The following is a 24,523-nucleotide window of genomic DNA, read 5'->3' as shown; positions in this document are numbered from 1 at the left end:
GGTCACTTGGCTTGACCAACTGTTAAGTTTCATTTCAAATAAAACAGAAAATTGAAAGTGGAATTATTTGGAAATTTGAAAATTTGTTTCTTACATTTGATTCCTTATTAGTGTCCGGTGAAAAAGTGTCTGGGATATGTCATGTTGAGGATGGAATCAAATTTGTTTCTTTCTCTCGGCATTAACATCTATTTGGTAGAAATATCTATTCAGGGTGCCATTATAGTTATCATCAAGTGTAGTGATCAAAAAACAAACAGCTGTTTAAATCGTGAAGCATCTTGTAGTAGTCTGCAGCTCAGACAAATGGACAGAAAATTAAAATTAAAAAATTATGTCAAATGATGGATAAAGGCTAGACAAAAATGATCCAACAATTTTCATTAATTTTCATCACTTTCCATTAGGTTGGTATTTTCTAAATCTAAATAATATTGACAACCTTAATACTTTGAAAATGGATTTTGCTTGTTTTAGGCAAAGTTAAACTTCCCTATTTTTGTTTTTTGTTTGGGGTGTACATTTGTTTCTTTGATTTTTATAATTAAACTAAAAATGAGTGAGCACATTTTGGACTTGCATAGGAACTACTGTAAGGTTTACAAGCCAATACCTTACTGAGCTATCCAGCCCTTAGTCAGTGGCTATATTTATACAAGCCCTACCTTTACTGAGCTATTCAGCCTGTTGGTGGCTATTTTTAATTTATCACACGCCACTACTTTACTGAGCTATCCAGCCTGTTGGTGGCTGTTTGAATTTATCACAAGCCATTACCTTACTGAGGTATCAAGCCTGTTGGTGGCTATTTTTAATTCATTACAAGCCCCTACCTTACTGAGGTATCCAGCCTGTTGGTGGCTGTTTTTAATTTATTACAAGCCCCTACCTTACTGAGGTATCCAGCCTGTAGTCAGTGGCTATTTTTATACAAGCCCTACCTTACTGAGCTATTCAGCCCTTAGTCAGTGGCTATTTTTATACAAGCCCTACCTTACTGAGCTATTCAGCCTGTTGGTGGCTATTTTTAATTTATCTCACGCCCCTACCTTACTGAGCTATCCAGCCCTTAGTCAGTGGCTATTTTTATACAAGCCCTACCTTACTGAGCTATTCAGCCTGTTGGTGGCTATTTTTAATTTATCTCACGCCACTACTTTACTGAGCTATCTAGCCGGTTGGTGTCTGTTTGAATTTATCACAAGCCATTACCTTACTGAGGTATCAAGCCTGTTGATGGCTATTTTTAATTCATTACAAGCCCCTACCTTACTGAGGTATCCAGCCTGTTGGTGGCTGTTTTTAATTTATTACAAGCCCCTACCTTACTGAGGTCTCCAGCCTGTTGGTGGTTGTTTTTAATTTATTACAAGCCCCTACCTTACTTGAATATCCAGCCTGTTGGTGGCTGGTGTTTATTTATCAAAAGCCCATATCTTACTGAGCTATCCAGCCTGTTAGTGGCTATTTATAATTTACTACAAGCCCCCACCTTACTGAGGTATCCAGCCTGTTGGTGGCTGTTTTTTATTTATCACAAGCCCATACCTAACTGAGGTATCCAGCCTGTTGGTGGCTATTTCTACTTTATTACAAGCCTTTACTTTACTGAGCTATACCCTGTTGGTGGCTATTTCTTAATCTATCACATTTTTTCTCAGCAGTTCTAATTTTTGCCAGCTCCTTAGATCAGTACCTATTACTACAAAGGGAAAAGCACTGTTTTGAATTGAAATATGAAACATACACTGCATCCAATGGCCATTCCATTGGAATATACATTAAATCATATTTCAAAAGTTTCATATTTGGCATTTAATCCTTGAATGGTAAAGAAATATACATTTCACTCTTTTTTAAATAACTGGATGGAATTTCACACACATCTATGTTTCTCGTTGTGCTGTCACACATCCCTACAAAACACACACACACGCACTATAATATGACACAATATAACATAATGGATATTCTACAGTGATAATAATATCAACTTCATTCCTTAGAAGCAAGTGATTACAAACAGGGCGAAACTGAAAATGGACGTTAGAAGTGAGTCAGCCCTGGATGAAGGGCGTCGGCCTGACGACAAAATTGATCAGGGGGCTTCACCGCTTTGACAATAAAATCAATCAGGGACTTCACCGTATACTTCCTAGGGTGTGTTTTACAGATTGGAATGGAGATGATGATGACAAAATGGAATTATTTGAATATCATTTCGATATGGTTTAATAAACGTTTCGAAATCTTTATGGAACACTCGGGTAGCAATAAACAGCTTCTCAAAAATTTATGTTTAACATTCTTAGGTAAAAAGGGTAAGAAAAAAGAAAGGGCTAGCAATGTCATAATGTTTTATTTCATAAATTATGAGATGAACAGATGGTTGAAACATCAGATGTCTCCTATAATATTTTAGGGTGACAAGGTGAGCGTAGAAGCAGTTCACTGACTGTCAAACCTTTGACCTTTACAGGGTAACATGGACTCACTGAAGAAAAAAACTGATGTTAATTAGCAAGGATCATGACTAGGCTAGTTATGTTAATGACAGAACAGGCACTGCCTACCGTGTGGTAAATTTACATTAGAATACAATAATAATACTTACTTAAAGTCACATGTCATATCAATTGGGGGAAGTCTATTCCCAATGTGCAATGTACACTGAGCTAGGCTGTGCACATCAACTCACCACCCAACTGGTCACTAAAATACTGTCATATTTTATGAATTTCAAAGCAAATTTTCTTGTTTTCAACTCGTCCATAATTTCAAAATGGATAATTTCAAAATTTCAAAGCAAATTTTCTTGTTTTTAACTTGTCCATAATAGACTTCCATCAACGAGCTATGAAATAAAATGGATGATGTTTTTGTGGGGGAAGTATCACTCAAACATGTTGCATGCAGTCCCAGGGAATGAGTCTGTTGGAACATGGTTATGGATTATGAATATGCAGTGACTTTAGTTAGAGACGTAACCCTAACCCCGATATAACCCTGCGTACTCCTCTTGACCTAGAAATTTCAGAAATATATCGTCTGTTGATCAAATTCATTTCTGACCACAACACAAAAGACTGAATGTTTAACCTCAATTCCTCAGATTATACACTTGACGAAAAGTTTACAATGGGTTGAGACACCAGTCTTGGAACAGGGCCATTTGGAGTTGAAGAAAAGTTCTGATTTTATATTAAAAAAGCAGGATTTCCTGTAAGAAAGAAACCGTTGCAACTTTCCCCACACCTACAGTAGAGGTAATCACATGTTACACAAGTACAATGCTATAACCAAACAGTTCTGAATTGAACAAATATATACGTAGCAATGAGTATTGCACAGCGGGGAAATTCCACTTTTGTTAAATTTACGCAAAGTAGGTTTCATCTGCGGCTCTTTGCTTTATTTCATGGGACGCAGATCAATAGTTATTGACGGATATCTTAATGTAACGCATTCGGAGAAGCACTTTCGAGAAAGGCCTTTTTGAGCTATTATGATCAAATTGTCGAGGACATTTGATAATCAAATCCAATCAGAATGAATGGTTATTCGGTAGAACGACTCAAGTTTTATCTCAAATAATAAAAGCAAAAGTTAAGTATGTTAAAAAAAAAATTCCCAACTGATCTTTCACATATGTGAATGTTTTTAATATCAAAAAGTCTTTAGGCTGTGAAATGTTAAGGATCCTATCAAATTTAGTTTTATCACTCCCAAAATCATTAATATTAATTTGGTGAAAAAGTCTATATCATGGGTGCCTTACAGACTCAAAAACTGCAATCTTATTTGTATAATGTTTCCCACATTTGGAAAATTTACAGATCAAAAGCGAAGACGTTGCTTTAATTAAATAACTGTTATCATTTCAGAACTTTGCACAAAATATTTTTTTATCTTAACCAAATCTTTGCTGCAGCAAACAAAACTGTGCAAAGTTCTGGATGAGACCATTTTCAAACCAAAAACTAGTAGATTACAGGCCTGGAGTTGATTAACAGAACAAAAACTTTTATCATACATCGTTGCTAACTAGCCTATTACGGTATTATTAAACACAGTCGACTACTTCTTCACAGGCAAACAACTTCTACCATGTATCCCAACTCACAATACAACACACTGTTGATTACAATTTAACACAAAGTAACACACTGACGGCCTTGTCTTTTCTGCTCAAATCCTTCAAAGCGAAAAAATACTACAAGCAAGACAGTATGTTCAGGATTGCAGATCAAATCATGCTTTGAAGTGTTACAAACTTGATATATTTGTTTGGTTTTTTTCCTCATGTTAGCAGAGTTGCAGTTAACGAATCTATTATCACACGGATTTCTTATCGCTGGGATGCACATTCACTCAAGGGCGGTGTTTAAATTGACGCCCCCCCCACTGGAGGAGGCTGTGATTGTTCTGACCTCGGGGCGGTTTCAAGCAAACAGTGGGCGATCGATCACCCACGGCTTTGCTCAGCCGATATGATATATGATATATATATATATAAAATGATGCAAAAGAATTAAAGAGATGACGGCAATTATCATAAAGACAGAAATATTGAATGTAACTTTTGCTTTTGATTGGCTAAACCCTCCCTTCATACAGGAATGAATGTAACGTTTGTCTTGATTGGCTAAACTCTCCCTTAATACAGGAATGACTGTAACTTTTCCTTTGATTGGCTAAACCCTCCCTTTATACAGGAATAAATGTAACTTTTGTTTTGATTGGCTAAACCCTCCCTTCATACAGGAATGACTGTAACTTTTCCTTTGATTGGCTAAATCCTCCCTTTATACAGGAATAAATGTAACTTTTGTTTTGATTGGCTAAACCCTCTCTTAATACAGGAATGACTGTAACTTTTCCTTTGATTGGCTAAACCCTCCCTTCATACAGGAATAAATGTAACTTTTGTTTTGATTGGCTAAACCCTCCCTTCATACAGGAATGACTGTAACTTTTCCTTTGATTGGCTACACCCTCCATTTATACAGGAATGACTGTAACTTTTGTTTTCATTGGCTAAACCCTCATTTAATACAGGAATAAATGTAACTTTTGTTTTGATTGGCTAAACCCTCCCTTCATACAGGAATGACTGTAACTTTTCCTTTGATTGGCTACACCCTCCATTTATACAGGAATGACTGTAACTTTTGTTTTCATTGGCTAAACCCTCATTTAATACAGGAATAAATGTAACCTTTGTTTTGATTGGCTAAACCCTCCCTTTATACAGGAATGACTGTAACTTTTCCTTTGATTGGCTAAACCCTCCCTTTATACAGGAATGACTGTAACTTTTGTTTTGATTGGCTAAACCCTCCCTTCATACAGGAATGACTGTAACTTTTGTTTTCATTGGCTAAACCCTCATTTAATACAGGAATAAATGTAACCTTTGTTTTGATTGGCTAAACCCTCCCTTTATACAGGAATGAATGTAACTTTTGTTTTCATTGGCTAAACCCTCCCTTCATACAGGAATGACTGTAACTTTTCCTTTGATTGGCTACACCCTCCATTTATACAGGAATGACTGTAACTTTTGTTTTCATTGGCTAAACCCTCATTTAATACAGGAATAAATGTAACTTTTGTTTTGATTGGCTAAACCCTCCCTTCATACAGGAATGACTGTAACTTTTCCTTTGATTGGCTACACCCTCCATTTATACAGGAATGACTGTAACTTTTGTTTTCATTGGCTAAACCCTCATTTAATACAGGAATAAATGTAACCTTTGTTTTGATTGGCTAAACCCTCCCTTTATACAGGAATGACTGTAACTTTTCCTTTGATTGGCTAAACCCTCCCTTTATACAGGAATGACTGTAACTTTTGTTTTGATTGGCTAAACCCTCCCTTCATACAGGAATGACTGTAACTTTTGTTTTCATTGGCTAAACCCTCATTTAATACAGGAATAAATGTAACCTTTGTTTTGATTGGCTAAACCCTCCCTTTATACAGGAATGAATGTAACTTTTGTTTTCATTGGCTAAACCCTCCCTTAATACAGGAATGACTGTAACTTTTGTTTTCATTGGCTAAACCCTCATTTAATACAGGAATAAATGTAACCTTTGTTTTGATTGGCTAAACCCTCATTTAATACAGGAATAAATGTAACCTTTGTTTTGATTGGCTAAACCCTCCCTTTATACAGGAATGAATGTAACTTTTGTTTTCATTGGCTAAACCCTCCCTTAATACAGGAATGACTGTAACTTTTGTTTTCATTGGCTAAACCCTCATTTAATACAGGAATAAATGTAACCTTTGTTTTGATTGGCTAAACCCTCCCTTTATACAGGAATGACTGTAACTTTTCCTTTGATTGGCTAAACCCTCCCTTTATACAGGAATAAATGTAACTTTTGTTTTGATTGGCTAAACCCTCCCTTCATACAGGAATGACTGTAACTTTTGTTTTCATTGGCTAAACCCTCATTTAATACAGGAATAAATGTAACCTTTGTTTTGATTGGCTAAACCCTCCCTTTATACAGGAATGAATGTAACTTTTGTTTTCATTGGCTAAACCCTCCCTTTATACAGGAATGACTGTAACTTTTGTTTTCATTGGCTAAACCCTCATTTAATACAGGAATAAATGTAACCTTTGTTTTGATTGGCTAAACCCTCATTTAATACAGGAATGACTGTAACTTTTGTTTTCATTGGCTAAACCCTCCCTTATACAGGAATGACTGTAACTTTTGTTTTCATTGGCTAAACCCTCATTTAATACAGGAATAAATGTAACTTTTGTTTTCATTGGCTAAACCCTCCCTTCATACAGGAATGACTGTAACTTTTCCTTTGATTGGCTACACCCTCCTTTATATAGGAATGACTGTAACTTTTGTTTTCATTGGCTAAACCCTCCCTTTATACAGGAATGAATGTAACTTTTGTTTTCATTGGCTAAACCCTCCCTTCATACAGGAATGACTGTAACTTTTCCTTTGATTGGCTACACCCTCCATTTATACAGGAATGACTGTAACTTTTGTTTTCATTGGCTAAACCCTCATTTAATACAGGAATAAATGTAACCTTTGTTTTGATTGGCTAAACCCTCCCTTCATACAGGAATGACTGTAACTTTTCCTTTGATTGGCTAAACCCTCCATTTATACAGGAATGACTGTAACTTTTGTTTTCATTGGCTAAACCCTCATTTAATACAGGAATAAATGTAACCTTTGTTTTGATTGGCTAAACCCTCCCTTTATACAGGACTGAATATAACCTATGTTTTGATTGGCTAAACCCTCCCTTAATACAGGAATGAACAAATCACAGAAGGTGGCCCATGAGGCCATCTGGTTTGGTATTCTTCAAATCGCTATTTATAACTACTAATGAAAATATGTTTTTATCTTCTTTTTGATTTAGCCTATTATGCCCAATATTTGGGGGAATCTTTGCATTAATAGCTGTCAATGTTCTCTGTAGATAAAATTTCATCAACTCTTTTGTAAAGCAATCATCATCATATTAGTTTTCCTGTGTTGAATGACTGCAATATTTATTTCCCATAAAAAATTTTTTTTTTAAATTTCAGCGCAATTGCAATGGTGGATGATCATTCGCTCGGCTGTTGCCAGATGTAAAATTTCACAAAATATCACTGTACTTTTGAAACTTTTGTCTTTGTACCAAATGACAAGATGGTACTGTATGAGGGTGTGGTTCTGACCTAATAACTTCAAGAAATTTCCAAACAATTTGTTTAGCAATCAATTTCAGCCACTGGAATGTCAGTTTAACAATAAGAAAAAAACAAAGAAAAAAAATAATTTCAACTTGTTGCCATGATGACCATATCATCACAGTGTGTAGATACTGTGGTTTGTTGGATGTCCAGACCACAGGGAAACACCAATAACTTGTCAGAAACTTTGATCAAAAAAGCATCACCAGAGTTCATCTTACCATTGGCTGGTCTTTTAAGTATCTTGATCTTGGGTTCATCTGGATTGCTTCCGGGGTCGGGCGGGGTGATGCTCTTGCGAGAAACAAAGGGTGCAGCACTAAACAAAAGATACAAACAAAAACAGACAATTTCATAAATAGCAGATGACCATTGTCGGTTTATGTAGTAGTGTCCTATATGCTGAGAACAAACAACAACGAAAAAGATCTTGCACTTAATTTTTCGAAGCAGATTTTGAATCCAAAAACTTATCTGCTTTGTAAGAAAAAGTGAACAATCTAACCATTGAAAAAATGAAAAAGAAGAAGTTTAATATTATATGATGCATGATATTAATATAGACTGTAGTTTTGCTACAGTGTATATCAATCCATGAAAGGCTGTTTATTCTGCCAAATTTTGGAAACAGAATACCCATCGTTTAACCATGGTTCGTGTCACCTGAGCTTTGAATATTAATCATAATAATAATAATAATAATATATACTATATATTGGTATATATGTATATATAAATATGTTTATGTATAAATATATAAATATGTATATATATATATATATATTATATATATATATATATATATATATATTATATATATGTATATGTTTATAAATATATATTTATATATAATAAAATAATAATAAGACACTAAAAGCAGCTTCATGGGTATTGTAAATAATTTTACCACAACTACCCAGTGTTACTCAAAATAAAATTTGATTCGATCACCATATTGTCACTTTCCTAGCATTATTTTTCCACCATTTATAAAGAGTTCATGAATGAATTTCTTTTCTTTCAATGAATTTGATTTCCATTAACATTATTTCATTGCTAAGACACTTTTGATACATTATATTACTGTAATAATTACAAAATTGGGAAACTAAATATTTAGGATATAACTACTGTGACTGAAACATGAACTAGTCCAACTTTTACAGTAATTGAATACCTGATTACATGTTATCTTCAGTATGAAATACAGTGAAGTTTTTACATTTTCTTTTTGCTAATTCAAAAACCTACCATACCACAAATGATATACTCATTGTATGGTACTGTACTTAACTGTGCTGGTCTTCTTATGATTTACTTATAATGCTACATTTTTTCCAGATTGTTTAATTATTTAAGTATGCTTATTAGAACCTTATAATTATTACTACACCCATGACAGGAGACTGTTATGTACAGTACAACTGTTTGACCTGTCTACACACAATACAGACCCCTCAAAAGCCAAATTCCTCGAAAATGGAAGTATAACCTTGTTCAGAGATGCTGGCACGCTGCCAAAGGTACACCAAAGGCGCCAAAATTAGGTTACCATTGGCAGCTATGTTGATGCAATCGTTACAACAAACTGTTCTCTACTTCTTCTAACATGAATATGCATAAACAAAACTAGCCCAGAGGTGCAGTAAATATCATGGCAGCTATCAATACATGTGTATGAAACACATTACACAATATATACCCAATGGGATCACTTCTAAAAGTACAGTGGCCTGGCTGCAAATCAGTTGAAGCAAACATTTGAACAATATTTCATAATAAATTAACTCTGGTGTCTGAAGTTACCAAAGATACTGAAAGTGCAAATATTGCTGGCAACTATTAGCCAGCAAACACAAGACAAGCCTTAACTAATAAATATTATAATGATACTTGATCCACTTGTTAAAACAAGGTACAGCATTCTCATTTGTATCCATGGGATCAGTTTGGATTATGATGTATTCCACTAAAATACAAACTACAAAATACAAACAAAAGTATATTTTTAAATTTATTATGTAAAAGAATTATATGTAATAAAACATTGCTACTTACACGAATTAGACTTCAACATTACTCACCCAGTGATTGACTCAATGTAAAATTATCATGTTTTCTAATACAATTGATTTGAATTGAGCTAACTTAAATTGCTTAATTTAAATTACATTTGTAGCCCTACTGTAATTTTGTTACACAATCGGAAAGCTTTTGTCTAAGCTTGAGAAAACAAGTGTCTTTGTTTCTATCTACTGGCGAATAGCAAACACCCAATTGCACTCAGCCAGTAGTCTGAATTTTGAAGGCAAGCCATGCAAGAAATTCTGATATGTGAGATCTCCCTGCCCCCCCCACCCCCCCACCCTTCATCTTTTTGAGTGACCAGATTTGTCAGCAACCTGTTACGCCTCAAACTTTACCCGTACCGCTCAACGTCATCTCGGAGTCCCTGGCTCGTTAAACATACATGTACTACCTGCAGAAAACGTTACGAGATCTCCTTCATTAACATGACAATTAATCTGAGCATTTACTAGGTCGATACCTTACACACCCTCAATCATGCACTCCTTGTTGATTGGTTCGACTAACACACGGCTTATGAATATTGATTACCAATGGGGATTTTACAGATGGAAATCCCCCTAGCATATTTCTGGTACCATTACCTTTATCACATAGTAAAGATCAAGGTTTGAAGTAACTAGTACAATGAATGGGGCAGGATGCAATTTTACACTTCAGGACACCAGCGTCATTGATCAAAGAAATAGTAACAATTCAGTGTTAAGGTAAACAAGAGCAAAAAGGATGCAAGGTTAACCACTACAGCAGATGACCTACCGTAGCCTATATGTAACCTAGCACGAACATTCATAACATATGTGTGCACGAACATTCATAACATAAATGTACATATTACACACATTACATACACAACACTGAGCACAGGACCACAGGGATCTCTTTAAGACCATTGTGGTTATGATCATTGGATGGTGCCTCAACTAAGTAAATTCGTCACTATTAACATTCAGTCTTGATTTTTGTTAGGGATGAAGTGCTGTAAGGGCGAAAGCAACATGAAACATTTGATGTTTCGGATTAATAATGATAATAATCATAAAAATCATAAAAATAATGATGATGCTCTTCTCCAGAGCTATTAAATGGTTTGCAATCGATGAGGGTTTCGCTCTATGAACTTTGGACTATTCCATCTTCGTCGTCGATATTAAAGGCAAACCCAAATGCTGGTTTCAAAAATAGAGGGCACTCTGAACTTTTTGATATCTGCACACTCACAGATGCCTCGTCAAGAGACCACAGTATACATACATGACAGTTTACTGTCATGCTAAATTCATATGCTAAATAGTCATGCTAAATAGTCATGCTAGATATGTTAGAAACTTTATATGTGGAGTTTCCAGTACCACCACATACTGTGCAGTTACATTACTGGTATATGATATCCCCCACTCCCCCAACCACACACCAATCATGCTATGTAACATTAACTGGTATATAATATCCCCACTCCCCCCCACCCCAACCACACACCAATCAGGACATCTAACATTTACTGGTATATAATGATACCCCCCCACTCCCTCCCCCCAACCACACACCAATCATGCTGTGTAACATTTACTGGTATTTGATGATATCCCCCACTTTCTCCCCCCCCCACCACTCACCAATCATGCAATTTGACTATCTATTAGCTAGCTACATAACTGTACCAGTGGTTAATGTTCCTAACTAGCTACAACATGACAGTTAATATTGTGAACTCTCTTACAATGTCTGGATTTCCAGAACCATCAACACTGACTGCATGCTCAGATTTAATAAATGTCACATGCTCATGTCCTGCTCACAAAAGTGCTGAATGAACTGTTTATTTTAAATGTTGTTAAAAACACATCAATGAAACATTTTCATTAACTCAGGCATGCATATATAAATATATGCATTGATATAAATCACTATGATGATGAAGATGCTACCCATATAAGTTCACCAAGAATAATTGTCCACACAGCGAGAACTGATCCAGCAAATGAGAGCCTTAAAACCCCTGCAATACATATTTCCATCCACCCATACTGTCACATGATAATTATCTACTTAAAAAATTTTCAACAGATTTCATACAAAAGATATGACTTTCAAATTATTTCCAATCAATATTTTGAAGTTTCAAAAAAATTTAAAAAGACTGTTCCCGTCATAAATGATGCAGACAGTAACTTTTATTTAATAGTGTTATATTACTCATTCATTTAGTTTTGACTTTGCCTATTAAAGTTGCAATCATGAAACCATGGCAACAATATTTAAAACAAAACTTTTCAAAATATGGGTGGGTCTCTTTCTCACATTAGTAAGAGTAAACCAGAAATGTGCAAAATTTAACATTTTGCAGAATACTGATTCATTCAATTTTATTTATAAAATGATGAATTACTCAGAAGAGAAATCTGTATTTTAGCTTGTACTATTGTTGATTCATAAATCTGGTAATATTCATACTGTATACCTGCCAGTTTGAAAGGGGGAGGGGGAGGGGGGGGTAGCATTATAGGTCTTATATGTTAAGGTTATCTAGTTTTTTTGGGGGGGGGGTAGTCCTTTTATAGGTGTTAAGGTTATCTATTTTCTTTGATGGCAGTACTCTATTCGATTAAGCCCAAAAGGGTTTCTTAGTTTACTTCCTTTCACATTTTTTACTTATTTGCAGTTATATTGTCTTGTTCACCTTGTTATACTATGTGATGAAACAAATAATAATAATCATAATAATCATAATAATAATAATTTAAATTTTTCCAAGTATTTCTTTAAAAAAATTGTTTAAAAAATTGTAATTTAATCTCGAGTGATCAATTCACTTTCATACGTTTGCTCAATTATGAGCAAAAGAATATTGCTGCAGCAGCTAACTACTACTACATTACTGGTCGAACCGACTCATCGATTTAGCTTAAATTTGCATATTTATGCTAACGTCTCAACTATACTATTTTTCATTTCTTATCAGAGTCACTTATTGTGAGAAGCAGGCAAATAGTTTGATGATGAAAATAACAGAAATTCATATCAAAATTCATGAAATTCCTCTGAAGAGTGACCAGGGTAGACAAGAACCCATGTCGTAGTATGCAGAAAGACACAAATTCAAGAGAAAAATGAATCCCAGTAAAAATGAAAGAACATTCATGTAACCGAAACTTGAAACTTGACAATTTGTATTCCTAAACTGGATCCAGGTTTGTAAAATAAAATGTGACCAATTAGAAAACAAAGGAGTTGTGAAAATTTGTAACATCAGTCAAAAGTAATTTTATTTCCCATACAGTAGTAGTAGAATATGCTATTACTGTACATGTTAAGACAGCAAGAAGGAGCTTGAGAGAGCAGAATTTACAAATCAAAGTCAGTAATCTTTTGAGATCAAATCTACTTTCACAGTGGAATAACCAGTCAATCAAACAGTCTTGAACCTATAATATGCTCTGTACCAATTGATCAATTTATTGCCATATAGTTTTTAATTTATGAAAATGGACAAGTGCGATGATTTCGAAAAGAAGAATCTATCAAAGCAATCCTTTCAATTGTTAATACATTTCATTTCAATTTGGTTTTCATATAAACTTTTCGATCAATTTTGCGTATACATAAATCACATTTCCATTGTTTCATTGGCTTTCTTATAACGAGACAAACCTTACAAATGTATGGTTCTATGCTTGTCAAATGCAGTTGATAGATTTTAATGCATGCATCACCAAAAAAAATATTACGGGACAAAAACATAGGACTATTCAAGACTGGTTTATATTTACCGAGCATTTTACAATACATATACCATGTGGACTGAAGCATACACTAAATTCTTATCAATGTGGAATATTAACGATCAATAATAATGAACGGAACAGTTTTGGATTATGAGTACCATTTTCTTTGCTTTCTTCCAAATAACACGGCAATCCAACCTTTTACCGAGATGAGGTTTTGTGATAAGAAAGCGGGAGATGAAGGGCATTATGAAGCAGCAATGAAGATGGTGGGAGGGGGAGGGGAGGTTACATGCAGAGATATAGGCAGGCAATTAATATTTTTAGCAACACATGCAAGAGTACACTGTTACAAGACTAATTCTATGCACATAAAGTACAAAATTTTAACATCCATGCTTTCATCTACAGCCTTCTTTGTACATTAAGTGCATCCATGCTTTCATCTACAGACTTCTTTTAACATTAAGTGCATCCATGCTTTCATCTACAGCCTTCTTTGTACATTAAGTGCATCCATGCTTTCATCTACAGCCTTCTTTGTACATTAAGTGCATCCATGCTTTCATCCACATCCTTCTATGCACATAAAGTGCATCCATGCTTTCATCACAGCCTCACGATGATTTGAAAAAGCAAGCATCATCAAAGCCACCCTTTCCTTGATTTTTATTAACTTTCCAACAGCCAATATAAATGGAAATCCCACTCGTGTAGCTGTAAATAGGGGATGTTTGTATGTCACACATATATATTGGATCTGGACATCATTTAGGTTGTGACATTAGTACAATGAAGATGTCTGCTTATAGCAGCCATATAACTGTCTGCCCAACTAGCAAGTATAGAACTGTCCACCTATATAACTATTGATCTGTCTGCCTATAGCAAGTATAAAGATGTCTGCTTATAGCAGTCATATAGCTGTCTGCCCAAGTAGCAAGGATATAACTGTCTACCTATAAAACTATTGATCTGTCTGCATTTAGCGTATATAAAGATGTCTGCTTATAGCAGTAATATAGCAGTCTGCCCAACTAGCAAGTATAGAACTGTCTACCTATATAACTATTGACCTGTCTGCCTATAGAAAGTACAAAGATGTCTGCTTATAGCAGTCATATAGCTGTCTGCCCAACTACTGTAGCAAGTATAGAACTGTCTACCTTCAGCTAGTATAGAGCTGCTTGCATATATTCAGTAAAGAGCTGCCTGCCTTCAAAGAGTATGCCTTTAGCAAGCATATAATCTATTTATATTCTTTAGAGGGCCTCGGGAGAAACTAACACTTTGCTAACCAAGTGTCGTTCGCCCTCTTAAAAATATTATTGTAATGATGATGATGATGATGATCCTCATAATAATCATATAGTTGTTGGCCATAGCAAGTAAAGTGCTAGACCTATATAGGAAGAATGCTAAAGGAGGGCAGTTTGCCTATAGCAAAACACAGCTGAAGTCCAATTATAGTAAGTTCTGCTGCTAACATGATCATTATGAGCAAAATTTGATATCCATGCAAAACGAATAAACTATATATGCAACTTTTGTGATTAAACCATCTTTTCTAATGTCAGCGACAGTCACGTGCTGTCGGTCGGTCATAAATGATCATAAAAATTGACAATAAAACCTGATGTTGGCATGAACTGATCTGGCATGCGAGCAAATTAATAATCATCTCTAAATTAATAAATTTCAGTCGGCATGGCAGTTTAATGGATTTCAAGGAAAAATGGGGGAAAACGAAGAGAAAAAAGGTGGCTTTTGGATGTATAAATGATGACAAAAGCTGGGATTTTTATGCCTGCCTCACCTCTTATGTCTATCTGTGGCTGCTGAGCTCGATCTACCAGGAAAAATAAATGAGTCATTACAAATCTGAGACTTTGCGTTTCATAAATTATGATAATTCATGGATTTAATCATCTTCATATTTTATTGGATATACAAAGCTTGTCAATAGATATGAGCACCGAGTCTTTCGAAGACAAGTTTATACATCGTTTTATCGAGCAGATAATGAGCCCGTAAACTGCAGACAACTTTAAATGTTGTGACTGGTAAGTAATACAACACCGGCAAACTAGTTTAATGGAGGATGATAGGGGAGAAATTTAAAAGGACATGCGCAAAGCAGCATTTTAACAAATTCTAAACTGTTTCAATGCAACAATTTATACCAACCATGCTGAAAATCACCCAAAATATTCAAATTTTTGAATACTAAGCTACAGTATGACAGTGTAGAATTGCTTATTGTTCATACAAGGATCCCTTAAGCTGCTCATTAACCTATAGTCCCAGTTAAATTTTAAATTCTGACAATTTGGCTGCCCATGGTCACTTTGCAGTCGTTTATAATCAGCTAGAATTTTGAAGTCATTCCTTTTCGTTCGTTTCTTTATTCCAGTATAAATTTACAGAGAAATTTATAAAAAGGATAAAAATATAACAATATACAGAACATCAAAAATGCAGGTTTAGACATATAAAAGTTTATGAGATTAAGATAATTATGAACGATAAAAAGCGTTACAAAAGTTATCAAAATTATCAAAAAGCTACAACAAAGGATCTAAGAAGCTTTCTTTACCAGTTTACAAAAAGGGGCTGCTCTGTAAATAAAACAAGTTCTTAAAGAGTAAAAATTCTAAAACATTATCAAAAAGCTACAATAAAGGATCTAGGGAGCCGTTTTGTACAAAGAGGGCTGCCCTGTAAATAAACGAGTTCTTAAAGAGTATAATTCTAAAACATTGCGTGATATTTGGATTTCTCAAATTATAATTTGTTTTAATGCACAGAGAGTTGAGCTTAGAATGTAGAGGATGTTCGTTAGTAGTTTGAATAGTCTTACAAATTCATTCCTAGCAGATTCATTGACTCTATGTACAAGATTCTCATAATTAAGCCTGAAAATATTTGAACAAAATTTAAGGAAACTTCTTATTCTTCTCTTATCTTTAACGTGCACAAAATGGTACCATACTGGAACCGCATATATACTAGGATGGGCAAGACAGACGCCGCGAACACCCTTTCTATTGTATCACTGGAAAAGTATGGGACAGTGAATGCTAATGTAGAAACAATATAATACACTTTAGCTAACATTTTCGAGATATGATTTGTAAAAGTTAACTTATCGTCAATGCACATGCCTAGATACATAGTGCAACAGGTACGTTCAACGCACGAGCCCTGAATTATAGTTCTCTGTTCTTTAACATTCATTAAACCTTTGTGCTTAACATTTATATTTTCAAACAAGATTTCTTTTGATTTATTTGGATTCAAAATGAGATTTTTCTGCTCACACAAGCTAACAATTCTAGAAATAAAGTACTGATTATCGTCTTGATCTTTACTGTGTGTGCTTTTACTGATTCTGCAGGAAACAGCAGTATCATCTGCATACTTAATAACATTGCAGTTGGAACCTGAGCGTATCTCATCCGTGTAAATTGCGAAAAGTAGTATTATAGTATTATATAGTATTATATGGCCGTGTCATGAAGAGGAAGGAGGTATTTGAGCAGTCTAGTACAATACTCATGTATACATACATGTTCACTTTATGAATAGTAGAACGACTGACCGATACCAGCCTTTACTGTAAAAGCTGATTTATCTCCTCCACCACCAGCTCTATGACACAAACTCGGATAATTTGGATTATAGTCAGCCGAATGTTTAAGTCATTTATATGGCCATGTCATGAAGAGGTATTTGAGCATTCTAGTACAATACTCGTGTATACATACATGTTCACTTTATGCATAGTAGAACGACTGACCAATAGCAGCCTTTAAAAGCTGATTAATTTTCTCCACCAGTTCTATGACACAAACTCGGATAATTCTTGAATATAATGTAACTACACATTGACGGCAGTGGTCAAAAAGAGTTATTTGAATAAGTTTACACATTTCACATTGCCAATGAGAACTGATACTAGCTAATGTGATCACAATCATGAATCAATAACTTACAAATTTTGTGCATAACATTAACGTTTCCACAGGCCACATGCAGGGGCTGATTTAGGATCTTATAAAGGAAGGAGTGTGGCCTAAAGCAGTCTCTCCCATGTAAGGAATGGGAGCTCCCCCAGAAACATTAAGGAAGGAGTGTGGCCCTTGGGTCATTGAAGCAGCCTCCTGTGTAAGGGATGGGGGGGTCCTCAGCCAGAAATAATTCTTAGGAGGGGGTGCGGCCTTTGGGTCATTGAAGCAGTCTCCCCCCCAGAAAGAAAAAAAAAAGAAAAAATTTCAGACATGAAGTAGAGCAGTCTGAGGCTATAAATCAGATCTATAAATTAGGTCTTTTATGCAAGGTTGTGCTAATAGTTGTCTTTTAACATTTTGTACAGGGTTGAAGGGGGTGTGGGGTGGGGTTGTGCATATCCTATAGATCTGCACCTGGACATACATGTGTTCTCACAAATTCCCAAAAAAAATTGATGATTTGTTAATACAACAACAATTAGATGACACTCATGAATGAATGAACATTGGAGGAATGAATGAATGAATGTTATGAATGAATGTTATGAATGAATGACACACATGAATTCACCAGGTACAGAGGAGTAACCATAAAGGCGGTGTTACTGCGGTCATTGTTAAATCCAATTGGAAATTTTGATTCAACATTCCCCCACATTTCAAAACGTTCAATTTGTTAGACGCTAATGTGACATCTGAAGTAATACGTCTTGCTGTTGTGTACAGACCCCCATCTGGACCTGTCGGAGTTCCCGACCAAGTTTCCGTCTGGAATCGGTGGTTCATTCTCGGGGACGTCTGATAATATTCGGGAATTCAACATACACGTTGAAGCCTCCGATAACTGTTCATTGCCTGATCCTTGATCTGCCTGATTCCTTGATCTACTCCATTCACTGGGCCTTTGTCAACATGTCAATGTTCAGATGCATAACATGGGTCACACATTGGATCTTGTTATTAAAAGAGAAACTGACCAATTTATTTGCAAGCATGGATCACGACTGGCTGCTACCACCTGATCACCCTTCACTTCACCACTGACCTTTCTCGTCCGCCAGCTTCTATGATCTATCGTACTGTACCTCTTGGAGCTGATTGAAAGGCATTAACAGCGATGTCCTGCAAGAAGCAGTAAAGTTGTCGCTCTCTAGGCTCGTACCCCCAATGTCTCTTAGTGACCTCTGTATTTCTGAATCGGTCAACCAATACAACAGTGAAATTGAAATCTATCATCATTGATCAGGCCCCACCTACTGAATCACAAAATTGTTTCTCGATAAACCGAGGGCTCCGTGGCTTTCCGAGCAGTTACCCGAAGCCCGCCACGACTTGCGTAAACTGGAGAGGGACTCGAAGTACATCCTGAAATTTTCAAAGCTGCTCAAGGTTCATACGGCACACTGTTGCATGACAACCGTCCAGATTATCAATGTGACAGAATAGCGAACGCAGACCAAAAATAAAAACTGTTTAGTCTCATTGACCGTTTAGTAGGTTCAAAGAACTGAATTACCTATTGTGCCTGACATTGCAACTGTGAAATTGCCCGATATGTGAACTAAATTTGTTCAGACAAAAATATTCAATATCACAGAAAGTCTCCCACTTGTAATGCCTATTGACCATCAGCAGTCAACTTCCTTAAAGTTCGACACGTGTTGAGCCTGTCACACATGAGTTTGTTACCAAATCTCATCGAGGCATGTCCACGAAAGTCTTGTGTTCTCGATACTCTTCCAGTCACTCTGCTGAATAATTGTATTTTATGAAGTTGTCCCGATAACTGAAATAATGAACTTATATATGAGGTTGGGGCAAATTTCTTGAAACCTGCAAACAAACTTTAATCTATCCGCCGTTGACAAAATGTGATCTTGATAATCACAACCTCTTTAAAAACTATTGCCCGATATCCAATTTATCATTCTTTTCTAAGATTATTGGGCAATATGTGTTCAAACAACTGAGTGCGTATCCAAGGCAAAATGACCTTTATGCTAAATGTCAATCAGCTCACCCGGAGGGTCGTAGGACGGAAACTGCACTTCTTAGAGTGCGTAATGACCGCGTGCTAAGTGCTCTGGATTGGCATAAATGATGTCATCCCAAGTATATTAGATTTAAGTGCCGCCTTTCGACACCATCGATCATACTATACTTTTACGCAGGTTGTGCCATCCGGTTTGGAATATCTGGATCAGTGTTTGAATGGTTCGGTTCATATCTTAAGGGTACAATGCAGCGTGTGAGTAATGGATCGGTAGTGTTGGCGGCTTTGGCACTTGACTGTGGCATCCCACAAGGTTCTGTTCTAGGACAGGTCTTATTTAGTCTATGCCCAACCCCCCCCCCCCCTTGAAGACATTATATTCTGTTATGGGTTAAAGTATATGTTGTATGCTGACGACACACAACTGTACGTCACTTGTAAGCGAGGTATATGGCCCTGTCGATCAAATCGAGTCCTGCATTAGTGATATCGGTCAGTGGATGTGTGTTGATATGCCAGCCCTAAAAATTTACAAAACTGAAATTATACACTCCTCATCCAAATTTAGTGACAGAGATTCTGCTTCTCCTTGCGACATAAGGATTAGTGGTATCAGTATTGCTCCTTCCTGTACTGTTCGTAATCTTGGTGTAACATTCGATGATTCTGGTAGCATGTGGTAAATATACGTACAGTAGGTCAGCCCCATACGCTGTTTGGAATATTGCCAAAATTCGAAAATATCCTCCGAGATCAAAATTCTACCATTCATTTAATTCATGCCTTCGTCAGTTCTCGATTGGCTTATCGCAGCAGTTTGCTCATCCGCCTTCCTTTGCATCAAATTCAAACCCTCCAACTTCTGCAAAACTCCGCTGCTCGCCTTGTAACTAAAACCAAAAGAAGAGATCGCATTACCCCTGTCTTGCAAGAATTACACTGGCTTCCAATTCAGCAGCGGAATGAATATCAAAGTTTAAGTCTTACATTCAAAATCTTTACATGACATGGCACCGGCTTATCTGGCAGAATTACTGACCATACGCAGTAGTGGGGGCACAATTCGCTCAAATGCATATAGTCTCCACCAACCTATCGGAAATTCCAACTTCTACGGACATAGGGCGTTCCATGTTTGCGCCCCACGTTTATGGAATACCTTACCAGTCTCTTCATGCTCTTGATAATTTTCAAACTATCAAGTCTCATCTCAAAAACCTTCCTCTTTGGTAAGTACTTTAATGAGTAGTGGTTTTTTTCTCTGCATTCTTTGTAAAGCGCTTTCAGGTATTTGTTATGTAACCACTATATAAATGTTTATTATTATTATGAACGAATGAATGGATGAATGAAATAGCTTATATATATATATATATATATATATATATAAAGATACATTTTTTATTTAATTTTATTTAATATTTTGCTCAAATTCTATCCAGTGCTACTAGTTCTTGGCATATAAATTTCCTTCTTTTTTCTTTCTACCTAAGAGGAAATAGAATTGCTGACAGATTCCCATATTCTCTAATATCATATCAAGTTAGATTTTATTATTTTTAATATTGTATTATTTTCTATTCAAATAAGCAGGTACAGGAAGATTGGGTTACTAAGTTTTGCATGAAATTGAAAACTACAGTACAGGCATTTGACATTTATAGCATGATCTAGAAATTTTTATCAACTTTCCCTACATTATTCCCAAATCTGCTCCTCTCTTCTCCTTCCCTACCCCCCCCTTTCATACCCCTTGCTTTCTCCCACACCTTTCTAACTAGTGACTTAAAGCATTATCAGCTTTTCAGAACAATTTAGTGTTCTTTTGCTAAATTGAAGTGATTTCAAAAGTCTAAACAATGAAAGGTCCATCCCCAAGTTTGTAGACATTAATTCAAGATTACGTTACCTGTAGCTCAGACAGATTCAACATGGAAATCAAATCATTGGTTTCACATCGACTGACCACTGAATCAGTGTGCAAGTTCCTTAAATCCGAGATGCCTTCAGCCTAGCAATTAGTCTAATACAAGAAATGGTCTCCAGACCATTGAAGTACCAACAGTCTATATAGTGTTTGAATTATTTTCATTATAATAATTTCATCAAATATCTCTCAAATGTCATTTCTTTCTTAAATATGCTCTACATAAACCTTAGAAAGTCTTTATTTCTCAAGACATACGTCAACTGGAAGCAAAGTTACTATTAATATAACCCGGAACTGGATTTGGCCAAATTTGTTCATATAAAAACCCAACCATGACTTTTACATACGTCATTAGCAATGCTTCCTCAACCACAATCCAAACTAGTTGAGCTAGTATTTGTAACTCTGTTATTCTCCAGTTGCCACAACTTAAATGCAATATAATATGCTTCAATTTTTCTGCAGGTATCTGCTCATATGGGAAACTTGTAACTCTTCACTTCCTTTCAGAATTTAAATCGCAAATTCGTGGAAATGTATCCGCATCTTTCACAAAATTACTTCTTTTGAATAGTTTAGAAATATTCGCCGAGGTGAAACTTGATGAAACTATGTAGAGAAGGGACAAACTTTATGTGGTATGCTTTCACTGACCTATAAAAAACTATTACTCTCGCTGGATGAATAATCCAAAAGGATTTTTTTCAGTAGAAGAGTCCCAGAAACGAAAAGGTCAAATAGGATTCAATTTGTAGCAAAAGATATTAACAAAAACAAATCTGGTTCATTTGGGACATTAGTTTGGAAGTTCAACAAGACTGTGCTTCCTGAACACAGCCAAAGAGTTTTTTGACTCATTTTACATAATAATACAAAGTTTCAACTCTGAAGTAGGTTTTAGCTAGACATATTTTAGGTTTTTTATAGTGATTCCCATGCAAACATCACATGACACTCCTTTCACCTCTATCACGTCACTAGCGATCTTGTGAATGTGAGCACGGGAAACTTCTGTCCCTGAGATTCTGACAGTCGAAAGTATGTTTAAACGAGAACTTAATTAATAGACAATTAAATGCCTCAGTGAGGTTAATATATAAAGCCAGAGATATTGAAAGCAAATGTAGTGAGCTAGTGCATGAGTGACCATTATTTCACTTTCTAGCATATTTGCTGGTTCTACTTTTGAACAAGTTATCAAGACATTTGTATTTTTCTGACATCTGATAAAGCTGTTCATGCTACTGTTACATTTACCTAGAGGCTGTATTTATCCTCCACCACAAAATATTAAAAATTAAAGCCATTAAAAAGAAAGGTCCCTTCCTACCCTTATCAAACCCCTCCCCCCCCCAACTAAAGATCATGATGACATTGGTGGGACACTCATTTGAAATATGATGTTTTTATAGCTTTTCATGTATTTGACAAATCAGCTTAAAACCCAGTGCCATTATTTATTTATATATTCTTTTGACTAGCAGATACCTGGATATATTTGATTGATAAGCTGCCTGTACATATTCTTCTCAGAAGCAGGTTGTTACAGTACTTCCTGTTTCAAGATTATGTATATTACACAGAGAGTAACCCTTAAGTACAGATGGTTATTGCTGGAGAGTGTCCTACAATAGAGCAGACACACACGATTGATCCAAGAAAAAATCATGTCATTAAAATGGCTGCGATAATTAATGTAGTTAAATAAATTAAATCAAGAATATAATAACATCCAAGAAAAGTATGGACTAATCGATAACATTTTAACCAAAAAACCGCATATTTAAGCTAAAAAACCAAAAACCTTACTTTTTGGGGGTTCTCGGATTTACACTATGCAGGGAGGGGCAAAGCCTGGAAATGGGAAGGAGACAGATGGTTGGATTGGGGAGGTGATGGGGGATGGTGGGGGGTGGCTTGATGGTTGGTTGGGAAAGTGGGTGAAGGGGTGGTTGGTTGGGCCATGGGTGGTTGGTTGGGAAGGGGTAGTCGGGTGAGAGAATGGATCGTTTGGTGAGGGAAGGATTGATTTTTTGGGAGAGAGAGATACTTTGGTGAAGGAGGGGGGACGGTTGGTTGACTGAGATAATTTTCCTTATCTTTAAAGGCAACCTTGTGTGGCAAACCAATCCACTTACATGGGCACAAAACCATTCTTTCAATACAATATTAACAGCCGACTAGGTAGGCAAAAGACTACTACCACAACATACATGGCTCTACTTTCCACACACATGTCTCACGATGTCAGTATCATTCTTTGGTACATTACATATTGCTAACTGCAACATCTTGAAGAGAGAAAATACTTCCGAAGGAAACTTATCAGCCTGTTCGAAACTTGAAATGAATTATTAAACATGTGTCACCTAGTGCACCTATAAACTACAAACAATTCTCTTGTTTCAATGGGTGTTCATGTCTGGTGTCACTAGCGCACCTATAAGCTACGAACAATTCTTTTGCATCCAATGGGTGTTTTTTTTTGCAAGGTTAAGTTTACTTTCTTAAGCAAAACTTTTGAGCAGGAAGTTGTGTAGAATTTTTCACTATCTTCAACATGCTCTGCCTTGGATTGAATAAAATCATTGACAGGGTCAATATGAACAATTATCAATGATGAATCATGGCTTTCTCAGGAGAGGGGGGGGGGGGGGCCGTCATACAGGTACCATAAGATGAGATAAGATCACCCAAAACAGCAGGAAATGTTGGTATTAGGTAAAAGAATGTCTGTACTCAAAATTTCCATGTTCCTTGTTTTGAGTTAAATTATGTCTGCGGGTAAATTTCATAGGGAAGTTGTCAGGGTGCAAGATCATAACATTTCTTCAACGATGCAATTTAGTGCAGAAGGCTTGACGAGTTGAGAACATACCATCTACACTACAACCTCTCAAGGAAGATTGGCTTGACAGTAGGCATAGCCAGCGAGGTCCTTCAATTTACAAAAGAACAATTCTACAAGGCTGGGAAAATCTGCATTGCCGATATAAAACTCTTTTAATATAGGGAAGGCATCCTTTTTAAAGTCTGCC

General features: G+C 35.9%; 1 protein-coding gene across 4 annotated transcripts in view; it reads right to left on the bottom strand.

Moving 5' to 3' along the window:
* LOC139959376 (poly(A)-specific ribonuclease PARN-like) overlaps window positions 1–24,523 on the bottom strand; it is a 56,049-nt gene that overhangs the window by 5,766 nt on the left and 25,760 nt on the right. For 2 of the 4 annotated variants that reach the window (XM_071956940.1, XM_071956941.1), the window contains exons 19-20: window positions 15,369–15,401; window positions 7,961–8,058 (exon numbers count right to left, since the gene is read on the bottom strand). In XM_071956940.1, coding sequence (XP_071813041.1) covers window positions 7,961–8,058; window positions 15,369–15,401 — 131 coding nt within the window. Of the gene's footprint in view, window positions 1–7,960; window positions 8,059–15,368; window positions 15,402–15,433; window positions 20,446–24,523 lie in introns of those variants that run through there. The other 2 variants (XM_071956942.1, XM_071956943.1) reach the window with 2 other exon arrangements.

This window comes from Apostichopus japonicus, chromosome 19, assembly GCF_037975245.1.
Source record: "Apostichopus japonicus isolate 1M-3 chromosome 19, ASM3797524v1, whole genome shotgun sequence".
NCBI lineage: Eukaryota > Metazoa > Echinodermata > Holothuroidea > Aspidochirotida > Stichopodidae > Apostichopus > Apostichopus japonicus.
The sequence above is the reverse complement of the archived record's forward strand: the minus strand, read 5'-3'. Positions and strand labels throughout refer to the sequence as shown.